This window comes from Thamnophis sirtalis, unplaced genomic scaffold, assembly GCF_051295495.1.
Source record: "Thamnophis sirtalis isolate CommonGarterSnake01/CBP01778 unplaced genomic scaffold, rThaSir2_p1.2 scaffold_10, whole genome shotgun sequence".
Classification (NCBI taxonomy): Eukaryota; Metazoa; Chordata; class Lepidosauria; order Squamata; family Natricidae; genus Thamnophis; species Thamnophis sirtalis.
In genome coordinates, this window is record NW_028261390.1 from 2288904 (window position 1) to 2315188 (window position 26285).

Here is a 26285-nt window from a genome sequence, read left to right on the forward strand (position 1 = left end):
ATATGGCTGCACATGCCATCACGGGTATAAGGTTTCCTGCCCGAACCGGGGGGTTGGACTAGAAGACCTCCAGGGTCCCTTCCAACTCTTTTTGCTATGCTGTCCATGATTGCCTTAACCACTGTGACATTCCAAAACCCATTGAACGACTGTCTCGCTTAGCAACAGAACTGCTGGGCTCCATTGTGGCCATAAGCCGAGGACTGTCTATTTTATCTCAAGTCCCCTGGGTAACCCATCCCGGTTTATTCCTCTCTGAGTGGCAGAGAACCCCAATTGTGAGAAGGACTGCTCCTTGCAAGGCAGAGTTTGGGGCAGGGGGTCGAGCCCTTTGACCTCGGTTTCCAGGACCGCGGCCCTCTCCCCGGGACTGTCCTCACCGTTTATCGGGGATCCGGAAATCCCGGTAAAGATGCTCGGCTAACTTGTGCTTCCCGTCCAGAATAAGGTTGTAGACGGTCTCGTGCAGGGAAAGGTCCACGTAGGGCTTGTCGAAGTCGTCCTGGAAGCGACGCTGTTGACGCAGAAGCTTGATCTGGTCCTCGGTGGCCTGGTGAGCAGAAGAAGGAAAAAGCACCTTGCTTTTCGGGTGGGTCTGGGGCAACTTGCCACAGCCAACATACCATGGCCAACTAGCCATGGCCAACATACCATGGCCAACTAGTCATGGCCAACATACCATGGCCAACTAGTCATGGTCAACATGCCATGGCCAACAAGTCATGGCCAACTAGTCATGGTCAACATATCATGGCCAACTAGTCATGGTCAACATACCATGGCCAACAAGTCATGGCCAACATACCATGGCCAACTAGCCATGGCCAACATACCATGGTCAACATACCATGGCCAACTAGTCATGGCCAACTAGTCATGGCCAACATATCATGGCCAACATACCATAGCCAACTAGTCATGGCCCACATACCATGGCCAACATACCATGGCCAACTAGTCATGGCCAACATACCATGGCCAATTAGTTATGGTCAACATACCATGGCCAACAAGTCATGGCCAACATACCATGGCCAACTAGTCATGGCCAATTTGCCATGGCCAACTTACCATACCATCTTGCCATGGCCAACATGCCACGACCAACACACCATGCCCATCTTGCCACAGCCAACACGCCATGGCTATCTCACCACAGCCATCTTGCCATGGCCAACTTGCTGCAGCCAACGTACCATGGCCGTGTCCATGGCCAACTTGCCACCGCCAACTCACCACAGCCATCTTGCCATGGCCAACAGAAATTCTGGTCACAATTGCCGTCGCAAATCAAGGACAACCTGCACTCTGGATCCAGCTCTCTTTAGCCCAGGGTGCCTCTTGCCCTCACCTTGGCTGCGAAGTCATTCTTGGCTTTGTAGTACTCGTCGACTGCGTTCTGCAGACTGGCCACACGCCCCTCGATCGACTGAGGAAGAAAAGGGATCATGCAGGGTTAATCTACTTTGCAAACAATGCCTGAAGCCCAAATCAAAGATCAGAGCAATGACAGGAAGAAGGGGATCCATCTATTCTCCAAAGCACCAGGACAAGAAGCAATGGGTGGAAACTAACCCAGGAGGGAAGCAACCTGGAATTAAGGAGAAACTTCCTGACAGTGAGGACTATTAACCAGTGGAACAGCCTGCCACCAGAAGTTGTGGGTGCTCCATCACTGGAGGTTTTTAAGGGGAGATGGGACAGCCACTTGTCTGAAACGGTATAGGGTTTCCTGTCTGAGGAGGGGGTCGGACTAGAAGACCTCCAAGGTTCCTTCCAACTCTGTTATTCTGTTCTCTTCTATTTTCTCTGCCTCCCTATCTAAATCCTTCCAGGCCCACTTCCGGAGATTTCAGCCAGAACTTTAAGGACTAGAAACTTTCAGAGACCAAGAGAGGAATCATTAAACTTAATTAATTGTGTAGCATCCCTTTTAACCCCAAATGCAAAAGGTTTGCAGGCTACTCGGTGAGAACGTACAATGCAGGTGTGAAAATATATATATATTTTCCCCCTCGTTTCTGAGGGGCACCACACACACACACACACACGGATCGGAATCTGCCAGCCGTTTTTCGATGCCGGCCGCCACGTTGCAACGGGCACCTACCTTCTCGCTGACGTAGCTGCTACGGACGTGGAAGTTGCCCAATTCTTGGTGGTTGTCATCCTGATTGTAGAGATCTTTGAGTGTGTTGGGCTCCTTGTGTTTGCAGAACTGAGGAGGAACAAGAGGGTTAGATGAAAAAAGTTGGCTATAAATCCATTAATCATCCTCATTCCCTTGGCTCTTCCTTTTTTTTCTATTTAAGAACCTTTTAATTTACATATTCTTATTTATTTATTTATTAAAAGTACACACTTCCACTCTCACCCTGAAGGCTTAAAACAGGTTATTTGGAGACTTTTTATGTCAGATTTATTGTATTGTATTGTATTGTATTGTATTTCTATTGTATTGTATTTCTATTGTATTGTATTGTATTTCTATTGTATTGTATTTCTATTGTATTTTATTTCTATTGTATTTCTATTGTATTTTATTTCTATTGTATTGTATTGTATTGTATTTCTATTGTATTTCTATTGTATTGTATTGTATTTCTATTGTATTGTATTTCTATTGCATTTCTATTGTATTTCTATTGTATTTTATTTTTATTGTATTTCTACTGCATTTGTATTGTATTGTATTGTATTGTATTTCTACTGTATTTGTATTGTATTTCTATTGTATTGTATTGTTGTATTGTATTGTTGTATTGTATTGTTGATGTATTATTTTATTTATTTATATTATTTTATTGTTTTGTTTTATTGTTTTATTGGTTTTATTTTATTGTTTTATTTTACTGTTTTATATATATATACCAGGGGTTATGACTTTAAGTATATACCTCCCACCCTGGCTGGCTGATAAGGAGTCGTTCTCTGTAGCTCAAAAGGTTAACTCCCTGCCTGGGAGGCAATGGAGCACAGGTTCGATTCCCAAAACTGGTATGGCTAGCTGATGAGAGCTAAATAGCTTGAAATAGATCTATACTAGCCTCCCTTTATTTATTTATCAGCATAAATATAACATATATATATATATATATATATATATATATATATATATATATATATATATATATATATATATATATATATATATATATATATATATATATATATATATATATATATATATATATAAAGCCTGGAGAAAACAAATATATATATATAAATATGTTATATTTATGCTGATAAATAAATAAAGGGAGGCTAGTATAGATCTATTTCAAGCTATTTAGCTCTCATCAGCTAGCCATACCCAAGTTTTGGGAATCGAACCTGTGCTCCATTGCCTCCCAGGCAGGGAGTTAACCTTTTGAGCTACAGAGAACGACTCCTTATCAGCCAGCCAGGGTGGGAGGTATATACTTAAAGTCATATATATATATACACATATATATATACACATATATATATATACATACATATATATATATATATATATATATATATATATATATATATATATATATATATATATATATATATATATATATATATATATATATATATACATATACATATACACATATACACATATACACATATACACATCATATATACATATATACATATATACATATATATACATACATACATACATACATACATACATACATACATACATACATACATATATATATATATATATATAAAGCCTGGAGAAAACAAATATATATATATATATATGTTATATTTATGCTGATAAATAAATAAAGGGAGGCTAGTATAGATCTATTTCAAGCTATTTAGCTCTCAAATATACATATATTACAAATATATATATCTATAAAGCCTGGAGAAAACAAAAGGCAAAATAGGAAACTTTCATTCTTACCGATTAGAGAGATTTGTTATTCTAGAAACAGCTGGCTTAAACTACAGCCAGTCCTCCACTTACAACCGTTCATTCAGCAACCGTTTGGAGTTTCAACGGCACTGAACAAGGTGACTTAAGACCGTTTTTTTCACACTTATGACCATTGCAGCATCCCCGGTCAACAGTCAAGGTTTAACCTTTGGATGCTTGACAGCTGACTCGCATTTATGACGGTTGCAGTGTCCCAAAGTCATGCGATTCCCCTTTGGCGACTGGGGAATTCTGGGAATTGAAGCCCACACATCTGAAACTCGCCAAAAAGTGACCAGAATCCCTTCACATACAACCAAGGAGGCTCAGATTTAAATTTTGGGCTGGATGTGGCCCCCAAAGTCACCCACGAACCCTGGAAATCTGGAAATTCATATATTCCCCGATGCACAGATTAGGGTCCGGTCTGTTTCTCTGCATCTCGGCCAGCTTCTGTGCAGCCAGGCCAGCGCCGGCAACGGAGCGTGTGGCCCAAAGCCTCACCTGACGATAGAGACTCAGCGCCACGGGCTCGTTCTGCAAAGCCATGAAGAAATCGCCCCGGGGGAGTCTGTCCTTCAGGCGCGAGATGACGGTGTAAACTACACGCGGGGAGAAAAAGAGAAAAGGGAACGTTAGCCAGCCTGCTCCACCCATCCTCTCTCGGCTGGGGAGGATGGGGCCTGCAATTCGCAGCCGAGGTAGCGGATTAATTTGCTCTTGCAAAGTTTCTCCTGGGAGGATGTTCTCTCAAGAAGGTTAGGGAAAAAATCCCCCCACCCCTTTTTTCCCCCCTTCCTGACTTTGCCTTAGCTATATCTGCAAGGGCTTCAGAGGGGAAGATGGTTCAAATGGGTGGATATTCTGTATTTGTATTGTGATTGTCTGTCTGTGTCTATCTATCTATCTATCATCTATCTATCTATCATCTATCTAGCTGTCTGTCTGTCTTTATATATGTCTGTCTCTATATCTATCTATCTATATCTATTAATCATCTATCTGTCTGTCTTTATATATGTCTGTCTGTCTTTATCTCTATCTATCATCTATCTATCTATCTATCTATCTATCTATCTATCTATCTATATCTATCTATATCTATCTATCTATCTATCTATCTATCTATCTATCTATATCTATCTTTATCTATCTGTCTATCTACCTATCTATAGCTTTCTATCTTTATATCTCTGTCTTTATATCTATATCTATTTATCTATATCTATCTGTCTGTCTGTCTATCTATCTATCTATCTATCTATCTGTCTCTATCTTTATCTATCTGTATATCTATCTTTATACAGTATCTATCTGTTTATCTATCTATTTTATATCTATCTGTATATCTACCTATCTATCATCTATCTTTATATCTATGTATCTGTCTTTATCTATCTATCTATATCTATCTATCTATTAGTCATCTATCTGTCTGTCTTTATATATGTGTCTGTCTTTATATCTATCTATCATCCATCTATCTATCTATCTATCTATCTATCTATCTATCTATCTATCTATCTATCTATCTTTATCTATCTGTCTATCTACCTATCTATAGCTATCTATCTTTATATCTATCTGTCTTTATATCTATATCTATTTATCTCTATCTATCTATCTATCTCTATCTATCTATCTATCTTTATCTATCTGTATATCTATCTACCTATCTATCATCTATCTTTATATCTATGTATGTCTTTATCTAGCTATATCTATCTATCTATTAATCATCTATCTGTCTGTCTTTATATATGTCTGTCTGTCTTTATATCTATCTATCTATCTATCTATCTATCTATCTATCTATCTATCTATCTATCTATCTTTATCTATCTGTATATCTATCTTTATCTATCTGTATATCTATCTATCTTTATACAGTATCTATCTGTTTACCTATCTATTTTATAATCTATCTGTATATCTATCTACCTATCTATATCTATCTTTATATCTATGTATCTGTCTTTATAGCTATCTATCTATATCTAGTCTATCTATCTGTATCTGTCTGTCTGTCTGTCTGTCCATCCATCCATCTTCATATCTACCTCAATATCTCTGTCTATCTGTATCTACCTACCTATCATCAATGTAATCTATCTCATTCTCCTCTCTCTCTCTCTCTCTCTCTCTCTCTCTCTCTCTCTCTCTCTCTCTCTCTCTATGTATCTATCTATCTCTATCTCCATACCTATCTGTCCATCCATCCATCTTCATATCTATCTCAAATATCTCTGTCTATCTGTATCCATCTACATACTTACCTACCTATCATCTATGTAATTATCTCATTATCTATCTACCTACCTATATCTATCATCTCAGATATTTATTATTATTTATTTATTTATTATTAAAATTTATATGCCGCCCAATCCCGAAGGACTCCGGGCAGCTTACAAAAGAAGAAAAAAAGAGAGAGAGAGAAAATAAGAAAAAAGATAGTTTAAAATCATAAATCCCCATGCATTCATTCTAATCGGGGCTGGACCTCAACAATGAGGTCAACAGCCCCAGGCCTGCCGGAACAGCCAGGTTTTAACAGCTGTCTGTCTCCATCCATCCATCCCCCCCCCCCTTCCCGATTTACCCAGGTCGCTGTCTCCGCTCTCGATGGCTCTGGTCAAGGCCAGCTCCCTTCTGTTCATGGTCAGCAAAAGGGGCACCTGCTTTCCGGGACGGGGTTCATATTCCAGCAGCTGCACAAAATATAAAAATCTAGGTTTAGAAAAGGAAATTCTGGGCGTTGAAGTCGCCAAGGTTGAAAATACGCTGATCGGGAAGGACCGCCAAGGACTTTGTCCTCGCTTCCTGTGCTTGGCCCCGTCAGTCTGCAGAAGGCATCTAAACACGCTGAAGCCGTGTGGAACTTTTCCAGGAAGGAGAGACGAGTCCCTTGCATCTAGAAAGCTAGCACATCAGGGAAAGGGCCAGGATGGGAGGACCCAATCCTCTGAACTACCCGTTTCTTATAAACATTTCTGCAAACCAAGAAGCTTACAACTCCTACAAGTGGAGACCTCTTTCTTTCTCTTTCTTTCTTTCTTTCTCTTTCTTTCTTTCCTTCTCTTCCTTCCTCTTTTTCTTTCTTTTTCTTTCTTTCTTTCTTTCTTCGTTCCTTCCCCTTTCTTCTTTCTTTCTCTTCCTTCCTTCCTTCCTACCTTCCTTCCTCTTCTTTCTTTCTTCCTTTCTTCTTTCTTTCTCTTCCTTCCTTCCTTCCTACCTTCCTTCCTTCCTTTTTTCTTTCTTTCTTCCTTCCTTTCTTCTTTCTCTTCCTTTCTTTCTTTTTCTTCCTTCCTTCCTTTCTTCTTCCTTTCTCTTCTTACCTTCCTTCCTCTTCTTTCTTTCTTTTCTTTCTTTCTTCCTTCTTCCTTCTCTTCCTTCCTTCCTCTTTCTTTCTTTCTTTCCTTCCTTTCTTTCTTTCTTCCTTCCTCTTTCTTTCTTTCCTTCTTTCTTTCTTCTTCTTTTTCTTCTTTCTTTCTTTCTTTCTTTCTTTTCCTTCCTTCCTTCCTTCCTTCCTTCCTTCCTTCCTTCCTTCATAAATTGCATTTCTTCATTAAACGTTAGGACTGTTTGGTGCAAGGTGACTCTGGACCAAATATTGGAAACAATGAGAGGGAACTGGAAACTCCTAATGGACGATCACTTAGACCTGAGCCAGCCGTCTGCGGCAGCAGCCAAAAAAGGCCAATACAATCCTGGGTTGTATAAACAGGGGCATAGAATCAAGATCACACAAAGTATTACTATTGCTTTGTAAAGTCTTAGTAAGGCCACACCTAGAACAACTGCAACCAATTTTGCCCACCGCATTACAAAAAAGATGCAGAGACTTTGGAAAAAGTGCAGAGAAGAGCAACAAAGAGGATTAGGGGACTGGAGGCTTAAAACATATGAAGAACGGTTGCAGGAACTGGGTATGTCTAGTTGAATGAAAAGAAGGACCAGGGGAGACATGATAGCATCTTCCAATATCTCAGGGGCTTCCACAAAGAAGAGGGAGTCAAGCTAATTCTCCAAGGCACCTGAGGGCAGGACAAGAAGCAATGGGTGGAAACTAATTAAGGAGAGAAGGAACCTGGAATGAAGGAGAAATTTCCTGACAGTGAGGACAATTAACCAGCGGAACAGCTTGCCACCAGAACTTGTGGTGGCTTCATCACTGGAGGTGTTTAAGAAGAGACTGGACAGTCACTTACCTGAAATGTTATATAGCAGTGTTTCTCAACCTTGGCAACTTGAAGATGTCTGGACTTCAACTCCCAGAATTCCCCAGCCAGCGTTCGCTGGCTGGGGAATTCCGGGAGTTGAAGTCCAGACATCTTCAAGTTGCCAAGGTTGAGAAACACTGGTATATTTAGGATCTCCTGCTTGAGCAGGGGGCTGGACTAGAAGACCTCCAAGGTCCCTTCCGGCTCATTCATTCTATTCCCGTTGCTTCCTGCTTCTTAGAAACCCCCATCCCCCCAATTTCCTTCTCAGCCCCTCCTTGGATCAGAACCCCTTTTCTCTCGAACCTTAATAGCCAGTTCTTCCCGATTGCTCTCGTAAGCCTGCGTCGCGATGTCCGAATACGAAATGCCCACGGCGTCGCCGAGTTTCTGGTTGATGACTTGGGCCAATTCTTCGTCCGATTTGTCTCTCTGTTGAACCTGAGAACGGCATGGAACAAAGAGGCGTCCGTTAGAATGCAATTTCAGGCCGTCCTCGCTTAACGACCGCGTTCGAAATGACGAATGAAGGGACTTACGACTTACGGATTAAGAGTCGTTGAATCAAGATGCAATTTCAGGCCGTCCTCGCTTAACAACCATTCGAAATTACAAATGAAGGGACTTACGACTTATGGATTAAGAGTCGTTGAATCAAGATGCAATTTCAGGCCGTTCTCACTTAACGACCGTTTGAAATTACGAATGAAGGGACTTACGACTTACGGATTAAGAGTCGTTGAATCAAGATGCAATTTTAGGCCGTCCTCGCTCAACGACTGTTCGCTTAATGACCGTTTGAAATTACGAATGAAGGGACTTACGACTTACGGATTAAGAGTCGTTGAATCAAGATGCAATTTCAGGCCACCCTCACTTAACGACTGTTCGCTTAACGACCATTTGAAATTACGAATGAAGGGACTTACGACTTACGGATTAAGAGTCGTTGAATCAAGATGGAATTTCAGGCCGTCCTCGCTTAACGACCATTCAAAATTACAAATGGACTTACGACTTACGGATTAAGAGTAGTTGAATCAAGATGCAATTTCAGGCCGTCCTCGCTTAATGACCATTCGAAATTACAAATGAAGGGACTTGCGACTTACGGATTAAGAGTCGTTGAATCAAGATGCAATTTCAGGCCCTCCTCGCTTAATGACTGTTCACTTAAAGACCTTTTGAAATTACGAATGAAGGGACTTGCGACCAGAGCCCAAAGTTAAGAGCTGTGGCATCAAGATGCAATTTTAGGCCATCCTCGCTTAATGACCGTATGCTTAGCGACTGTTTGAAATTACGAATGAAGGGACTTACAACGGGTAGCCAAAGATAAGAGTTGTTGCAGGGCCCGACCTGGGGGCTTGGCAGGCTGTTCACACTTAGTGACGGATTCCCGGATCGTACATACCTTGTAACACGCCCAGTGGGCCAAAATCCGGCTTATCCCTTGGAATTCGGAGAGACGGAGATACTCGCAAATCTTGATGGCGATTGGGTAGAGTCTTCTTAAAACCACCCTAAGATACAACGGCCGAAGGATCAGGTCACACGGCGAGGCTGCCAGCCATGATAGAATTGAGAGGCATGTGATTCCCGTAGAACAAGGCTCCATCTCTAACCAGGAGCCGAAAGAGAGCCTCCAGCTTTAGGGGCAGTCTATCTTTGGCTACAGAAAAGCCAGCTTAGTGTAGCGGTTGACGTCCAAAGGCTTCAAAGTCATCGGGGTGACTTCGGGTCCACCATCACCAAGAGACTGTGAGTTCTAGTCCCACCTTAGGCATGAAAGCCAGCTGGGTGACTTTGATCCAATCACCAGGAGACAGTGAGTTCTAGTCCCACCTTAGGTATGAAAGCCAGCTGGGTGACTTTGGGCCAATCACCAGGAGACGGTGAGTTCTAGTCCCGCCTTAGGCATGAAAGCCGGCTGGGTGACTTTGGGCCAATCACCAGGAGACGGTGAGTTCTAGTCCCGCCTTAAGCATGAAAGCCAGCTGGGTGACTTTGGGCCAATCACCAGGAGACAGTGAGTTCTAGTCCCACCTTAGGTATGAAAGCCAGCTGGGTGACTTTGGGCCAATCACCAGGAGGTGGTGAGTTCTAGTCCCCCCCCCCCTTAGGGATGAAAGCCAGCTGGGTGACTTTGGTCCAATCACCAGGAGACGGTGAGTTCTAGTCCCGCCTTAGGCATGAAAGCCAGCTGGGTGACTTTGGGCCAATCACCAGGAGACGGTGAGTTCTAGTCCCACCTTAGGTATGAAAGCCAGCTGGGTGACTTTGGGCCAATCACCAGGAGGTGGTGAGTTCTAGTCCCCCCCCCTTAGGGATGAAAGCCAGCTGGGTGACTTTGGGCCAATCACAAGGCGACAGTGAGTTCTAGTCCTACTTTAGGCAAGAAAGCCAATTGGATGACTTTAGTCCAGCAAATGCTGGCTGGGGAATTCTGGGAGTTGAAGTCCGGACATCTTCAAGTTGCCAAGGTTGAGAAACACTGCTTTAGTCCAATGCCTAGGAGACGGTGAGTTCTAGTCCTGTCTTAGGCCTAAAAGCCGGCTACATGACTCTGAGCCAGTCACTCTCCCTCAACCCTAGGAAGGAAGCAATGGCCAATCAGTTCTGAAAAACTTTGCCAAGAATACTATCCAAGATGTCTCGAAGAATCCACCAGCTTGAACGGAACAATAATAATAATAAGAAGAATAAAATAATAATTTTGGCTGCTATCTATGCTCAGCCTCAGTGTCCCCTAAGCCACAGCAGCCCTTAAACTGAGATCGATCAAGATCTGCCCGTTTTCAGGTGGAAAAAGAAGAGGAAAATTAACCCAGGTGTGCAATACATTCATAGGAGGAATTAAGTTACCTGTCCAGCAAAACCTCCTTGGTCAGCTGTTTATATCTGTAAATCACCTGTTAAGAATTTTCCGGGGTGAGTTTGTTCACGTATGTCGAAGGAGGGGAGATGGGAAGCTTGAACGTTACACCTCCCCAAATTACAGGCAGTCCTCGAACTTACAACCATTCATTTAGAGACCGTTTGAAGTTACAGTGGCTCACATTTACGACGGTCGGAGTGTCCCAGGGGTCACCTGATCCTCTTTTGCGACCGTCTGATGAGCCAAGTCAACGGGGGGGCGAGGCCAGATTCGCGTAATCACCGTGAGAAAAAAACGCCGTAAAAGGGGGCAGAACTCACTTAACAACGGCCCTGCCGAGCGATGGAGATATTGGGCTCTCCATTGTGGTTGTAAATCGAGGACCGCCTGTCTTTTTGTGAAACAGAAGGAATTTTTTAATGGACTTTTTGCTAAAAAGGGGAACAAAATGGATTTGTTGACTTAAGGGCTGGCCAGAATTGACGAGAAAGCAAATCTTTGCATGAATCCGGAGGCAGGAAAAAAAGAGGCAAAAATCCAGTTTCCGGTGATCCATTTTGGTTCCGCCGGCAGGAAAGGATACTGATCGAAGCTGAGAGGGATCCCAATCTGGTAATCTCGGACGGCATTAAGCACCCGCAGATCTCGGCAGGTTTCGACAAAGTTTTCCGGTGAAAATTTGTCAATGAAGCATTTCCCAAAAGAGGCAGCCTACAGAAAGAACAGAGCAAATTATGTTCCTTGCTCATTCAAGTTTCTAGTCCTTACGGTGTCAAGCATAGTGGGAAAGATTGCAAAAGGAATTCTGGGAGTTGAAGTCCACCCATCTTAAATCATGCTGGATAGGGAATTCTGGGAGTTGAAATCCACCCATCTTAAATTATGCTGCCAGGGGAATTCTGGGAGTTGAAATCCACTCATCTTAAATCATGCTGGATAGGGAATTCTGGGAGTTGAAATCCACCCATCTTAAAACATGCAAGGTGGGGGATTCTGGGAGTTGAAATCCACCTATCTTAAATCATGCTGGATAGGGAATTCTGAGAGTTGAAATCCACTCATCTTAAATCATGCTGCCAGGGGAATTCTGGGAGTTGAAGTCCACCCATCTTAAATCATGCTGGATAGGGAATTCTGGGAGTTGAAATCCACCCATCTTAAATCATGCTGGCTGGGGGATTCTGGGAGTTGACATCCACCCATCTTAAATCATGCTGGCTGGGGGATTCTGGGAGTTGAAGTCCACCCATCTTCAAGTTGTGAAGTTCGCTAACCACTGGTCTATCCCCAGCCCTCCCTCTGTTCTCCTACCTGAGCAGAGGGCTGGGCCCAGACCCCCTGCAGGGATTCACCTGTCCTCCTTACCTGGAGGAGAGCTTTCTGGATGGGAGGGGAATGTTCGTAGCTGGCTGCTTTAATGCATTGTTCCACCGCCTCCGAAAGCAGCTTCTGGTCCTTGATTTCACGCAGATATTCGTCCGCTTTCTGACTCTCTTTCTGATAAGAGAGAAGAAACGCAACCGGTTTAAATCTGGGGCTGAACCGTGGTCATAAGTCAAGGACTACCTGGATGGAATTGACCACAACTGAGCCCAGATTTTCTGTTGCTAAGCGAGGCGGACGTTAAGTGAGTTTTACCCACCCCCCCTTTTACGACCGTTCTTGCCACGATGGTTAAGCGAATCCCTGCAGTTTTTAACTCATTAACACCGTCGTTAAGTGAATCAGGCTTCCCCGTGGACTTTGCTTGTCAGAAGGTCGCAAAAGGGGCTCCCACGACCGTCGTAAATATGAGTCAGCTGCCATGTGATCAACGGGGGATAATGCAACGGACGGACGTATGAAAAATGACCATGTCGCTTTTTCAGGGCCGTCGTAACTTCCAACCGTCACTAAATGAACTGTTGTAAGTCGAGGACTACCTATAACTTGGATTGATGCTTCATAATAAAACTTTTCCTTAAAATTATAACTGGGGCCTTTCCCAAAAATTGCATTTGTTTCTGAAAGTGTTGGATGCTGCTTGTAAATATCTCTGCAGCCTTAACGCCAGGAGTGTGCAGCTAGTCCTCGACTTACAACAGTTCACTTAGTGACCGTTCAAAGTTCACTTAGTGACCAAAGTTCAACCTTACAACAGCACTGGAAAAAGTGACTTTTGATTGTTTCTCACACTTATGACCATCCCCGTGGTCACATGATTTCCATTCGCATGCTCGGCAACGGACTCACATTTACGACGGTCGCAGCGTCCCGGGGTCACGCGATCCCCTTTTGCGACCTTCTGACCAGCCAAGCCAACGGGGGGGGGGGGGGGGAGCCCGATTCACTTCACAACCGGGCGACTCACTTAACAACGGCAGGGATTCCCTGAGCAACTGTGGTGAGAAAAGTTCGTAAAATAGGACAAACTTCGCTTAAACACATTTCTCGCTTAGCAACATCCATTCTGGCCTCCGTTGTGGTCGTACGTCGAGGACCAAGGAGATTTTTTCTAGCGTTTTCCGTTCCGCCCCTTCTCAGCCGCCTTATTTTACCTCATATTCTTTCTGCGCTTCAAGCAGCAAGGCCCCGGGCGACATGGAGGCAATTTTGAAGATCTCCTCAGTGGCCTCTGAAAGAGAAAAGAGGGGTGGGAAGTCCTGACTGTTGACTATTTATAAGTCGGGGAAAGTTTCTAGTCCTCATTGTTCACGGTCGGACTGTTTAAAAGATCGGGGAAAGTTCCTAGTCCTCTTGGTTCACTGTCTGGCCAGGAAAACCCACCTGGGATCTCGTGGAGGAATTCGTGGGTGGAGCGAGAGAAAATGCGGACCCCGTCCAGCTCTGGGACCAGGTGCGAATCCTCACTCAGAGGGTATCTAAGGGTTGGCGTTAAGAAATTGCGGAGCCGGTCTTTGGAAATCGATAGAGAAAGATGATCTCTGCTGACACGACCCCCCCTCCCACCTCAGGAGACCCCCCCACACAAGTTGGAGAACTCCACCCACACACAATACAATACAATAGCAGAGTTGGAAGGGACCTTGGAGGTCTTCTAGTCCAACCCCCTGCCTAGGCAGGAAACCTTATACCATTTCAGACAAATGGCTATCCAACATCTTCTTAAAGACTTCCAGTGTTGGGGCATTCACAACTTCTGGAGGCAACTTCTGTTCCACTGGTTAATTGTTCTGACTGTCAGGAAATTTCTCCTCAGTTCTAAGTTGCTTCTCTCCTTGATTAGTTTCCACCCATTGCTTCTTGTTCTGGTGCTTTGGAGAATAGTTTGACTCCCTCTTCTTTGGGGCAACCCCTGAGATATTGGAAGACTGCTAACATCTCTCCCCCAGTCCTTCTTTTCATTAAACTAAACATACCTAGTTCCTGCACCTGTTCTTCGTATCTTTTAGCCTCCATAGAACACAGACTTGGAAGGGACCTTGGAGGTCTTCTAGTCCAACCCCCTGCCTAGGCAGGAAACCCTACACCACTTCAGACAAATGGTTATCCAACATCTTCTTAAAGACTTCCAGCGTTGGGGCATTCACAACTTCTGGAGGCAAGTTGATTAATTAACTGATTAATTGTTCTAACTGTCAGAAAATTTCTCCTTAGTTCTAAGTTGCTTCTCTCCTTGATTAGTTTCCACCCATTGCTTCTCGTTCTGCCCTAAGGTGCCTTGGAGAATAGCTTGACTCCCTCTTCTTTGGGGCAACCCCTGAGATATTGGAAGATGCTATCATGTCTCCCCTGGTCCTTCTGTTCATTAAACTAGACATTCCCAGTTCCTGAAACCGTTCCTCATCTGTTTTAGCCTCCAGTCCCCTAATCCTCTTTCTTGCTCTTCTCTGCACTCTTTCCAGAGTCTCCACATTCTTTTCTACATCATGGCGACCAAAACTGGATGCCGTATTCCATCCACCAGGTAGACTGGTTCAAACGATGGAGGCTCATCATTCTGCCTGGTTGCAAGTCAGGTTTTTTTTTCCAGGGCTGTTGTGAGCTTTGAGTAAGGATACTGAATGCTTTGCTGGTCGCTTCCAGCAACCACAAGGCACCGGTCCCAGACCATCACAACGGCACGCTGCTGGCTGTGTTGTCGCGTACACCTGTCACGTTAAGAAGAAAGAAGTAAGGGAGTCAGGAAGGAGGTCTTAGGAGGTCTTCTAGTCCAACCCCCTGCCCAAGTAGGAGTCCCTGCATCATTTGGCTGTCCACAGACTCTTCCAGTGATGGAGCACCCACAGCTTCTGGTGGCAATCTGTTCCACTGGTTAATTATTACAACTGTCAGGAAAACTCTCCTTAGTTCTAGGTTGCTTCTGTCCTTGATTAGTTTCCATCCATTGTTTTTTTGTCCTGCCCTCGGGGGGCTTTGGAGAACAGCTTGAGCCCCCCCCCTTCCTCCTCTTAATGGCAGCCCCTCAAATATTGGAAGATGCTCTCCTGTCTCCCCTGGTCCGTTCTTCATATGTTTCAGCCTCCAGTCCCCTCATCATCCTAGTTCCGTGTTTCTCAACCTTGGAGATTTGACGTCTTGTGGATTTCAACTCCCAGAATCCCCCAGCCAGCTATGCTGGCTGGGGGATTCTGGGAGTTGAAGTCCACAGGACTTCAAATCTCCAAGGTTGAGAAACACTGGTCCTAGTTGCTCTTCTCTGCGTCTCTTTTATATCACGGGCACCAAAACTGTCGTAAGTCGAGGACTGCTGGTAATCGGTTAATTTGGCAAAGGGGGAAGGACCCCTGCAGTTTTGGGGTTTCTTACCAGGCCATCTGCTTGGGGGGGGATCGGTAGTCGCAACTGAATTCAGCCATTTTTTCCTGGCAGGAAGCAGAAGAAAAAGAAAAACTATGTCAAAAAAATATTTGCTTTGCTATTCAGCAGAGGGAATTCTGGGAGTTGAAGTCCAGCCATGTTGGCAGGGGGAATTCTGGGAGTTGAAGTCCATCCATGTTGGCAGGGGGAATTCTGGGAGTTGAAGTCCATCATGCTGCAAGGGGAATTCTGGGAACTGAAGTCCACCCATGTTGGCAGGGGGAATTCTGGGAGTTGAACTCCACCTGTGCTGCCAGAGCAATTCTGGGAGTTGAAGTCCACCCATGTTGGCAGGGGGAATTCTGGGAGTTGAAGTCCACCCACGCTGCCAGGGGAATTCTGGGAGTTGAAGTCCACCCACGCTGCCAGGGGAATTCTGGGAGTTGAAGTCCACCCACACTGCCAGGGGAATTCTGGGGGTTGAAGTCCACCCACACTGCCAGGGGAATTCTGGGAGTTGGTCCACCCACGCTGCCAGGGGGATTCTGGGAGTTGAAGTCCACCCACGCTGCCAGGGGAATTCTGGGAGTTGAACTCTACCCACACTGCCAAGGGAATTCTGGGAGTTGAAGTCCATCCATGTTGGCAGGGGGAATTCTGGGAGTTGAAGTCCACCCACACTGCCAGGGGAATTCTGGGAGTTGAAGTCCATCCATGTTGGCAGGGGGAATTCTGGGAGTTGAAGTCCACCCATGTTGGCAGGGGGAATTCTGGGAGTTGAAGTCCACCCACACTGCCAGGGGAATTCTGGGATTTGGATCTCACCTTTAAGTTCGACCGGCCCATCCAGACATAGCCAGTGTCGGTGAAGAGTGCCAAAAACCGGTGGTTGAACGACACGGCCATCCTGAGGAAGGAGCCGGCGTGCGGGCTGAGCCCAGGCAGGGTCTACAGAAAGGAAAGGAGACCACCGGGTATATTTAAGACCCCGCTGCCCTTCCCCGCATTGACTGATCCCCTTAGGGGGCAGATAGTTGGCTTACGAACACCATTGGGCCCACGATGTGGTCATTAGGTGAGTCAGGCCCAATTTTGTGACCTGTTGGTGGCGGTCATTAAGCGAATCCTGGCTTGTTGGAAGCCCTGTGAGGAGGAGGACACACGGGGCAACAATCACGTGACCCCAGGATGCTTCGACTGTCACAAATATACGTTGTTGGTTCCAAGCACCCAGATTTTTAGCCCGTGGCCATCGAGATGCTGCGACGGTTGTAAGTATGAGGACCAGTGGCAAATACACCCTTTTTTTTCCAGCACCATAGGAACTTTGGATGGTCGCTAAACAAATGGTCATAGCCCAGGGACTACCTGTGTCTATCAGGATCACAGGATCATATCAGGGATGAATATTAGGCTTGACGAGGTGTGTTAGATTTTAAAGTAATATGATTGCACATGTATACTGTCTTCTCTTATTTTTTTCTTTACAACTAAGATATGTTAAGTATATTGATATGGAAGCATAAACACCATCAAGATAGAATGGAGTTTGCTCAGAAGCTGAAATACACCAATGAGAGGAAGAGTGGGAAACAGAGAAGAAAGATAGGAAGAGAGGGATAGGAGAGAGGGTAAGGGGGGAAGATGAGGAGGAGAAGGAGGAGTGGAATGAAGAGAGAGGAGAAGGAGAAAGGAAGGGGAAGTAGAGTAGGAAAGGATGATGGAGGGAAGAAAGGAGGTAGGATATTGGCTATGTAAGAGTATACATGTGATTATATGTTATGAAAATGGAAAATAAAAACTTTCTATGGATATGGAAGCATAAATACCATCAACACAGAATGGAGTTTGCTCAGAAGCTGAAATACACCAATGAGAGGAAGGGTGGGAAACAGAGGAGAGAAGAAAGATAGGAAGAGAGGGATAGGAGAGAGGGTAAGGGGGGAAGATGAGGAGGATAAGGAGGAGTGGGATGAAGAGAGAGGAGAAGGGGAAAGGAAGGGGAAGTAGAGTAGAAAAGGATGATGGAAGGAAGAAAGGAGGTAAGGAGAGAGGTAGAAGAAAGAGGTGTATGGAGAGCAGAAGAGCTAATAATGGGTTTTTTAATCTTTCTGGGCGTTGATGACAAGAGGAACCGATGTAATTACTACTTAATACAACAGGATATTGGCTATGTAATAGTATACATGCGATTATATGTTATGAAAGTGGAAAATAAAAAAAGTATTTGGTGCATTAAAAAGAAATAAAAAAGAATGCCGAACTCCATGTCCCCCCCCAAGCGCCCTGCAGAAATGCCAACCATTTCAGAACGAAAGGATTTTTCGCACACATACCACCGGATTGTAAGCTGCGTCATCCAGGAGGTACAATTCTTGTCCGGCTCCAAGGAGAATGTTGCTGACCCTGTTTTGACAAAGGACCGTCCAGCAGGAGGGGGCGCCCTGAAGACCTGGCCGGAGAGCGGGGAGGGGGGGGGGAGAAAAAAAGAGGTCATCCATCTGAACTCTGGAGAGAAGAAATGCTCAACTCCGCCTGGATCCTATTCCAAAAAACATTTCACACGCGAGCGAGGAGCGTGGGGGCCGTCCTCAGGCGTCCTTACTTAACCCGCGTTTCGCTTAGCCACAGGACTCCGTTTTGGCCGTAAGTCGAGGACCACCTGCGCGGGGGGAACCAAGTCTCCCCCCCCCCCGCCAGGAGAGGGCGCTAGGGAGAGGGAGCCGCACCTGGCACGCTGGGGAGCTTCCGTAGTTTCATGTCGTAGATGTTGTTGGCCAGGCTGAAGCGGTGCTGAAGGGCCGAGAGGATGGCCAAGCCGGTGCCGTAGGCTGTGTAGAACACCCTGGCTTCCAGCACACGCTCCTGCATCACCTCCTGAGGGGCAAGAGAGGAAGGAGGAACTCCATGGACGAGTGGACCGGTTCTGGTTCTAAGCCAAGGCTGGACGAGGAACCGGAAGCCCTCATCATCTGCCACTTGTCTGAAATGGGGGAGGGTGGCTAACCGTTTTGTGGTTGGGTGCCCAAAACCCATAATGCAAAGTACGCAGGCCCATAACTTCACAGAGTAGGTTTTTTAACCGCATTCTGAATAGAGTAGAATAGAGAATAGAATAGAGAATAGAATAGAATAAAATAGATAGAATAGAATAGAGGAGAGTATAGAGTAGAATGCAGAATAGAATAGAATAGAAAATAATAGAATAGAATAGAGAATAGAATAGAGAATAGAATAAAGAATAGAATAAAGAATAGAATAAAGAATAGAATAAAATAAATATAGAATAGAGCAGAAAATAATAGAATAGAGAATAGAATATAGAATATAATAAATATAGAATAGAACAGAAAATAATAGAATAGAGAATAAAATAGCTAGAACAGAATAGAAGAGAGGATAGAGTAGAATGCAGAATAGAATAAAAAATAATAGAATAGAATAAATTTAGAATAGAATAGAAAATAATAGAGAATAGAATAGCGAATAGAATAGAATAGAGGAGAGTATAGAGTAGAATGCAGAATAGAATAGAATAGAATAGAAAGAATAGAATAGAAAATAGAATAGAATAAATATAGAATAGAATAGAATAAAGAATCAGGAGTAGAATAGAATAGAATAGAATATAGACTAGAATAGAAAATAATAGAATAGAGAATAGAATAAAGAATAGAATAGAAAATAATAGACTAGAGGATAGAAAAGAGAATAGAATAGAATAGAGTGGATAGAGTAGAAAGCATAATAGAATAGAATAGAAAATAATAGAATCGAGAATAGAATTGAGAATAGAATAGAATAAATATAGAATAGAATAGAAAATAACAGAATAGGGAATAGAATAGAAAAAAGAATAAAAGAATAGAATAGAACAGCACAGAACAGAACAGAACAGTATAGAGCTGGAAGGGACCTTGGAGGTCTTCTAGTCCAGCCCCCTGCTCAAGCAGGAGACCCTACACCATTTCAGACAATCAGTTGTCCTTCTGCCGCAGGCTCCAATTCTCCTTCCACTTAACCCTGGTTTATAACAGAAGTCCAAAGGAGGCATCGGCGTTCCTACGCCATGCAAAGCCCTAACACGGCTGGCTTCCCGGAGGCTTCGCGTGTGCCGAGACTCCGCACAACTGCGTCTTGAACCCACCTTCTCCGCCTCAACCCTCGGCTTGTCCTCACTTACGCTGGTCATGGTGACTTTTTTCTTGAATTCGCCGAAAAGGCTGTGGAGAAGGACGATCCCGTTCTCTTGGACGCTGAGCAGCTCCTCGCTGGTGGTCCAGCCCAGGAACATCGCCGGAGAATCCTTCCACTGTTGGCAAAGAGACGGTGGAGCTCGCGAGACTGTTCGACCACGGGTCCCATCAGCCCCAGCAGGTTCCAAGGCTTGGCTCTCTGCCTGGGGTCTCAAGACGCCTGGCCCTTGTTAGCTCGGGGTCCCAACTCGTTGCACGGATGCAACTACAACTCCCAGTATCCCCAGCCAGCTGTTGCTTTTTTTCATTGCCCTTGTAACTTTGAACAGACACTAAGTGAATCATCGTAAGCCGAGGACTGCCTGGAAGTGACCCAGGGGTCTTACTCACCACTACGCTGGCCAGCTGGATTCCCGAGGCAGAGTAGATCTCTAAAACAGGCCGGGAGCTGGGAGATTTCTCCTTCTTGTTTTTCATCAGGGCTACAAATTAAAATAATAATAATGATAATGATAAAGAGGAGGAGGAGGAGGAAGAGGAAGAAGAAGGGGAAGAAGAAGAGGAGAAGAAGAGGAGGAGGAAGAGGAGGAAGAAGAAGAGAAGGAGGAGGAGGAAGAAGAGGAGGAGGAGGAAGAGAAGAGGAGGAGGAAGAAGAAGAAAAAGGAGGAGGAGAAGGAGGAGAAGAAGAGGAAGAGGAAGAAGAAGAAGAGAAGGAGGAAGAAGGAAAAGAAGGAGGAGGAGGAGGAAGAGGAGGAGGAGGAAGGACGCCCCTCATTGGAAATTGTGAGAACTTGGGAGCTCAGGCATGCAAGGGGTTAAAAATTGAGTTGGATGGGTTGAGGCCTTCAGAGACACAGCTGGCAGCCTTCTGATGCCTCCTTAAATGATAAGTAATGTGAAGACTGTCAACTGGGAAAGTCCTTGAGTTTTATCTCCCTTGCCTTGGGCCAACCCACACGTCTCTCCCTTCCTCCCACCCCCACCCCCCCACCCCCAAATTAAACCTCAGCTCAGTCCAGCCCAGCGTTTTTTCAAACTTGGAAAAGTTAACCCAGTCGTGGGCTTCATAATCCATCAGAATAGAGCTGGAAGGGACCTTGGAGGTCTTCTAGTCCAACCCCCTGCTCAAGCAGGAGATATATAATGCCTTGGTAAGGCCACAGATGCAAAGAGAGTTTGCAGCAAAGGGTTGAGAGAAAGGAAGGAGGAAAAAGATTGTCACCTACCGATGGGACCCCCGTAGGGGGCTGCAGCCACCAAATAATCTCGCAGGTCTTCCTTCAAATTCCAGCTCATGCTATAAAGTTCCAGTTTCCTAGAGAGGAAAGAAGTACTTATTTTATTTATTTATCTATCTATCAACAATTTCATATGCAACAACTCTGGGCAGCTTACAACATCAATTAATTAAATAAGAGTAGATTTCTCTGTCCTGCACCTTCTGTGTCAGTGTTTCAATAATTTAGATAATTGTTTTTGCAACCTGATGGTTAAAAACCAGATAACTTAAAAAAAGCTAAAGAAATTTAATATTCTACTGAAAACCTTCATTGATGGAGCACCCACAACTTCTGGAGGCAAGTTGTTCCATTGATTAATTGTTCTAACTGTCAGGAAATTTCTCCTTAGTTCTAAATTGCTTCTCTCCTTGATTAGTTTCCACCCATTGCTTCTTGTTCTACCCTCAGATGCCTTGGAGAATAGTTTGACTCCCTCTTCTTTGGGGCAACCCCTGAGATATTGGAAGACTGCTATCATGTCTCCCCTGGTCCTTCTTTTCATTCAACTAGACATACCCAGTTCCTGCAACCGTTCTTCATCTGTTTTAGCCTCCAGTCCCCTAATCCTCTTTCTTGCTCTTCTCTGCACTCTTTCCAGAGTCTCCACATCTTTTCTACATCGTGGCGACCAAAACTGGATGCCGGATTCCAAGTGTGGCCTTTCCAAGGCCTTATAAAGTGGTATTAACCCTTCACATGATCTTGATTCTCTCCCTCTGTTGATGCAGCCTAGAACTGTGTTGGCTTTTTTGCCAGCTGCTGCCCACGGCTGGCTCCTATTTAAATGGTTCTCCACTAGGACTCCAAGATCCCCCTCACAGTTACTACTGTTGAGCAAGGTACCACCTATACTGTACCTGTGCATTTCGTTTTCCTTGCCTAAATGTAGAACCTTACTCTTTTCATCATTCAATTTCATTTTATTAGATAGTGCCCAATGTTCAAGTTTGTCAAGATCCTTCTGTATCTTGAGCCTGTCTTCTGGAGTGTTGGCTATTCCTGCCAGCTTGGTATCATCTGCAAATTTGATGAGTTCCCCACAGCCTAGAACTGTGTTGGCTTTTTTGGCAGCTGCTGCACACAACTGGCTCCTATTTAAATGTCCACCAGGACTCTAAGATCTCCCATACAGTTACTACTATTAAGCTAAAGTCCTTAAAAGCAGATGCGAAAGGAAGAACCAAATTCCTTTCAAAAGGAATGACCCCTGAATGTAGTTTAAGGTTGCAAACAGTTACATAAAAGAGATCATCAGAAACTGCACATATAAAACACAGCAGCTTTAAGTCACCCACAAAAGTAGCAATGTAATAAAAGGGAAAGACACACCAATTTGCCTTCAGAAGTTGTGGGAGCTTCATCCCTGAAGGCTTTCAAGAAGAGATTGGACTGACACAAATGGTATAGGGCAGCAGGGGTCCCCCAAACTTGGCCACTTTTAAGACTTGTGGACTTCAACTCCCAGAATTCTCCAGGCAGCCGCAGAGGGTAACTTTCTTAATAGATGGCGGGTATGCAGTAAGCATAATATATATATCTTGACTTCAGCAAACTGAGCAAATGAACCGGCTGGAGAATTCTGGGAGTCGAAGTCCACAAGTCTTAAAGTTGTCATGTTGGAAGATGTCTGGTGTGGTGTCTCCTGCTTGGGCGGCTGGTGGAGGGAGGGGGGAGGGTTGGTTGGACTAGATGACCTTCGAGGCCCCTCCCAACTCTGTAAATCTGACTCTGCCAAAGACTTTAGCACGCACACACACACACACAACCTAATCCTGGGATCCTAGCCTGCTGCAAGGAGGCCCCTAGCTGGGAGAGTTGTAACATTATTACTCTGTTGGTCTCATCATCCCCTTCTGGCTGGGGAGGATGGGCTTTGCAATGCAAAGCTGCTAAAGCTATCCCGGGCAAAGAAAATGAGTTGTTTTGTGGGTTTTGTGCACACACACACACCCAATAAGCATCATTTTGCAGAGGATTGGGATGTCAAGGGAGCATTAATATATTTAAGGCTTAATCTATCATCTATCTATCTATCTATCTATCTATCTATCTATCTATCTATCTATCATCTCTCTCTCTCTCTCTCTCCCTCCCTCCCTCCCTCCCTCTCTCTTTCTCTATCTATCTATCTATCTATCTATCTATCTATCTATCTATCTATCTATCTATCTATCTATCTATCTATCTATCTATCTATCTATCCAACCTTAATTGCAATCGCAGGAAGAGGCTCTTGGGGGTGGGGGGTGTCCCTGAAAAAGAAAGCCACTGACCGATAATAGGCGGACTCCCCCAGGGGATCCCAATTGGCCGTGTAGCAATCCATTGGATCGAGCGGGGGGGATCTGGCTGGGTCGCTCAGCTGCTCTCCCGGCTCCTCCCGATCACTTCCGCCCTCACTTCCCGGCCTAGGTAAGCGGAAGGGAGGAAGCGGCGGCCGCCATGTTGTCTGAGGGCAGCTCCAGCACCCGGCTTGGCTCGCGGCTGCCCTCTAGAGGGGAGAGGAAGGACGGCTGCTTTGCCTCGCAAAAGGAGAAGAGGCGAAGGATCGGTCGTAGTCCTCGACCTACACCCCCCCCCCGATTTGAACCCAAACTTTCTGTTTCTAAGTGGGACCTTTGCCCCGTTTTGCAACTTTCCCCCAGTTGTGCAGTGAGTAACACGGTTGTTAAGTGAATCGGGCTTCCCTGTCGACTTGGCTGGTCAGAAGGTCGCAAACAAGGGCGGGGGGGGGGGGGTAATGCGATAATTCCACTCCAGGGAATGCTGCAACCGTCATAAGCGTGAATCCTGTCTCAAGCGTCCGAATGTAAATCACGTGTCCGTGGGGATGCTGAAACGGTCATAAGTGTGGGGGGAAAAATCACCTGACTCACAAGTCATATAACTCACTTTTTTCAGTGCCATTGAAACTTTGGTCACTAACTGAACTCTTGTAAGTCAAGGAGTACCTGTACATTTTTATGCATTAATGCTGTGTTCTGTTATGCCATACGATATATATGTATATGTATAAGGACAGCCGAGAAGATGCTAAGATAAAGGTTCCCCTTGCACATATGTGTTGATCGTTCCCGACTCTAGGGGGGCGGTGCTCATCTCTGTTTCAAAGCCGAAGAGCCAGCGCTGTCTGAAGACGTCTCGGTGGTCTTGTGGCCGGCATGACTCAACGCCAAAGGCGCACGGAATGCTGTTCCCTTCCCACCAAAGGTGGTCTCTATTTTTCTACTTGCATTTTTTTACCTGCTTTTGAACTGCTAGGTTGGCAGAAGCTGGGACAAGTCATGGGAGCTCACTCCGTTACGCAGCGCTAGGGATTCGAACCGCCGAACTGCCGACCTTTCTGATCGACAAGCTCAGTGTCTTAGCCATGGAGCCACCGCGTCCCAACGAGAAGGTCATAGGAAGCTCACTTCCCGTTATTCGGGATACTGCTTATAAGCTCTATGTGCTTAGAGCTCAAAGCATTGTTTGAGACTCCACGCCCGCCCACTTCAGAGCCTGTTTCTCTTGGGCTAGAAGCAGGGGGTTGGACTAGAAGACCTCCAAGGTCCCTTCCTGCTCTATTCTGATTAATTAACAACTCGTTCTCTCAGAGAGAAATTCCCAGAGGATGGCCTCCAACATGTCCAAAACCTCAAAAGATTAAACGTCTAGTCCCGGTGATTTGACCCCGATTGGATCCTACAACATTATCCTGGGACAAATATGTTTGCCTTTGTTCCCGAGGGGCTCGACCTCTTCTCCAGAGCCCCCGAAGACAAAGATAAGAAGCAACGGGTGGAAACTAATCAAGGAGAGAAGCAACTTAGAACTAAGAAGAAATTTCCTGACAGTGAGAACAATTAACCAGTGGAACAGAAGTTGCCTCCAGAAGGATGGAAAGGAGAGAAAGAGGAGGAGAGAGGGTAGAAAGGGGAAGAGGAAGAGCAGGAGTAGGAGAAAGGGGAAGGAGAGGAGGAAGGAGGAAAGTAGAGAAGGGAGGGAGGGAGAGGAAAGGGAAAGGAAAGGAAGATGGAAGGGAGAGAAAAGGAAGGAGAGAGGGCAGGAAGGGAAAAAGGAAGAGTAGGAGTGAAGGAGAGGCAAGGGAAGAAGGAAGGGGAAGGAGAGGAGGAAGGAAGAAAGTAGAGAAGGGAGGGAAGGAGAAAGGAAAGGGAAAGGAAAGGAAGATGGAAGGGAGAGAAAAGGAAGGAGAGAGTGCAGGAAGGGAAAAAGGAAGAGTAGGAGCGAAGGAGAGGCAAGGGAAGAAGGAAGGGGAAGGAGAGGAGGAAGGAAGAAAGTAGAGAAGGGAGAGAGGGTGAAAAGAAAGAGGTAAGGAGAGGAGGATGGAAAGGAGAGAAAGAGGAGGAGAGAGGGTAGGAAGGGGATGAGGAAGAGCAGGAGTAGGAGAAAGGTTCGGGAAGAAGGAAGGGGAAGGAGAGGAGGAAGGAAGAAAGTAGAGAAGGGAGGGAAGGAGAAAGGAAAGGGAAAGGAAAGGAAGATGGAAGGGAGAGAAAAGGAAGGAGAGAGTGCAGGAAGGGAAAAAGGAAGAGTAGGAGCGAAGGAGAGGCAAGGGAAGAAGGAAGGGGAAGGAGAGGAGGAAGGAAGAAAGTAGAGAAGGGAGAGAGGGTGAAAAGAAAGAGGTAAGGAGAGGAGGATGGAAAGGAGAGAAAGAGGAGGAGAGAGGGTAGGAAGGGGATGAGGAAGAGCAGGAGTAGGAGAAAGGTTCGGGAAGAAGGAAGGGAAAGGAGAGCAGGAAGGAAGAAAGTAGAGAAGGGAGGAAGGGAGAAACGAAAGGGAAAATAAGGTGGTGTTATAACAGGAGGAAGAGATGGTAAACAAAGCAACCCAAACTGTATATTATAACCTATTAAATGAAATAATAAATGTATAAGAATGATAAATGTTAAAACACTTGTAACCAAACGACATGCTATATCTGATGATGGGTTTTTGTTGTTGTTGTTGTTGTTTTGTTTTTTTTATTGTTGTGGGTATGTGTTGTCTATGTAACAAACAAAAATAAAAATAAAAATAAAAAGTTGCCTCCAGAAGTTGTGGGTGCTCCATATGTTATATTCCTTG

General features: G+C 44.9%; 1 protein-coding gene across 1 annotated transcript; it reads right to left on the bottom strand.

Moving 5' to 3' along the window:
- Nucleotides 1-380: 380 nt before the first annotated feature.
- Nucleotides 381-23605, bottom strand: VPS16 (VPS16 core subunit of CORVET and HOPS complexes; the record flags this gene model as incomplete). The annotated part of the gene is given in 21 exon segments (XM_087723920.1): nt 381-550; nt 1352-1429; nt 2111-2218; nt 4409-4506; nt 6507-6615; nt 8434-8568; nt 9542-9650; nt 10993-11028; nt 11589-11716; nt 12371-12502; nt 13543-13619; nt 13772-13866; nt 15007-15096; nt 15755-15810; nt 16571-16693; nt 18082-18197; nt 18475-18622; nt 19929-20057; nt 20332-20423; nt 21168-21256; nt 23495-23605. Coding segments are annotated over 21 exon segments (2171 nt in total), but the record flags the coding sequence as incomplete, so codon positions are not given.
- Between the last annotated feature and the right edge of the window lie 2680 nt (nt 23606-26285).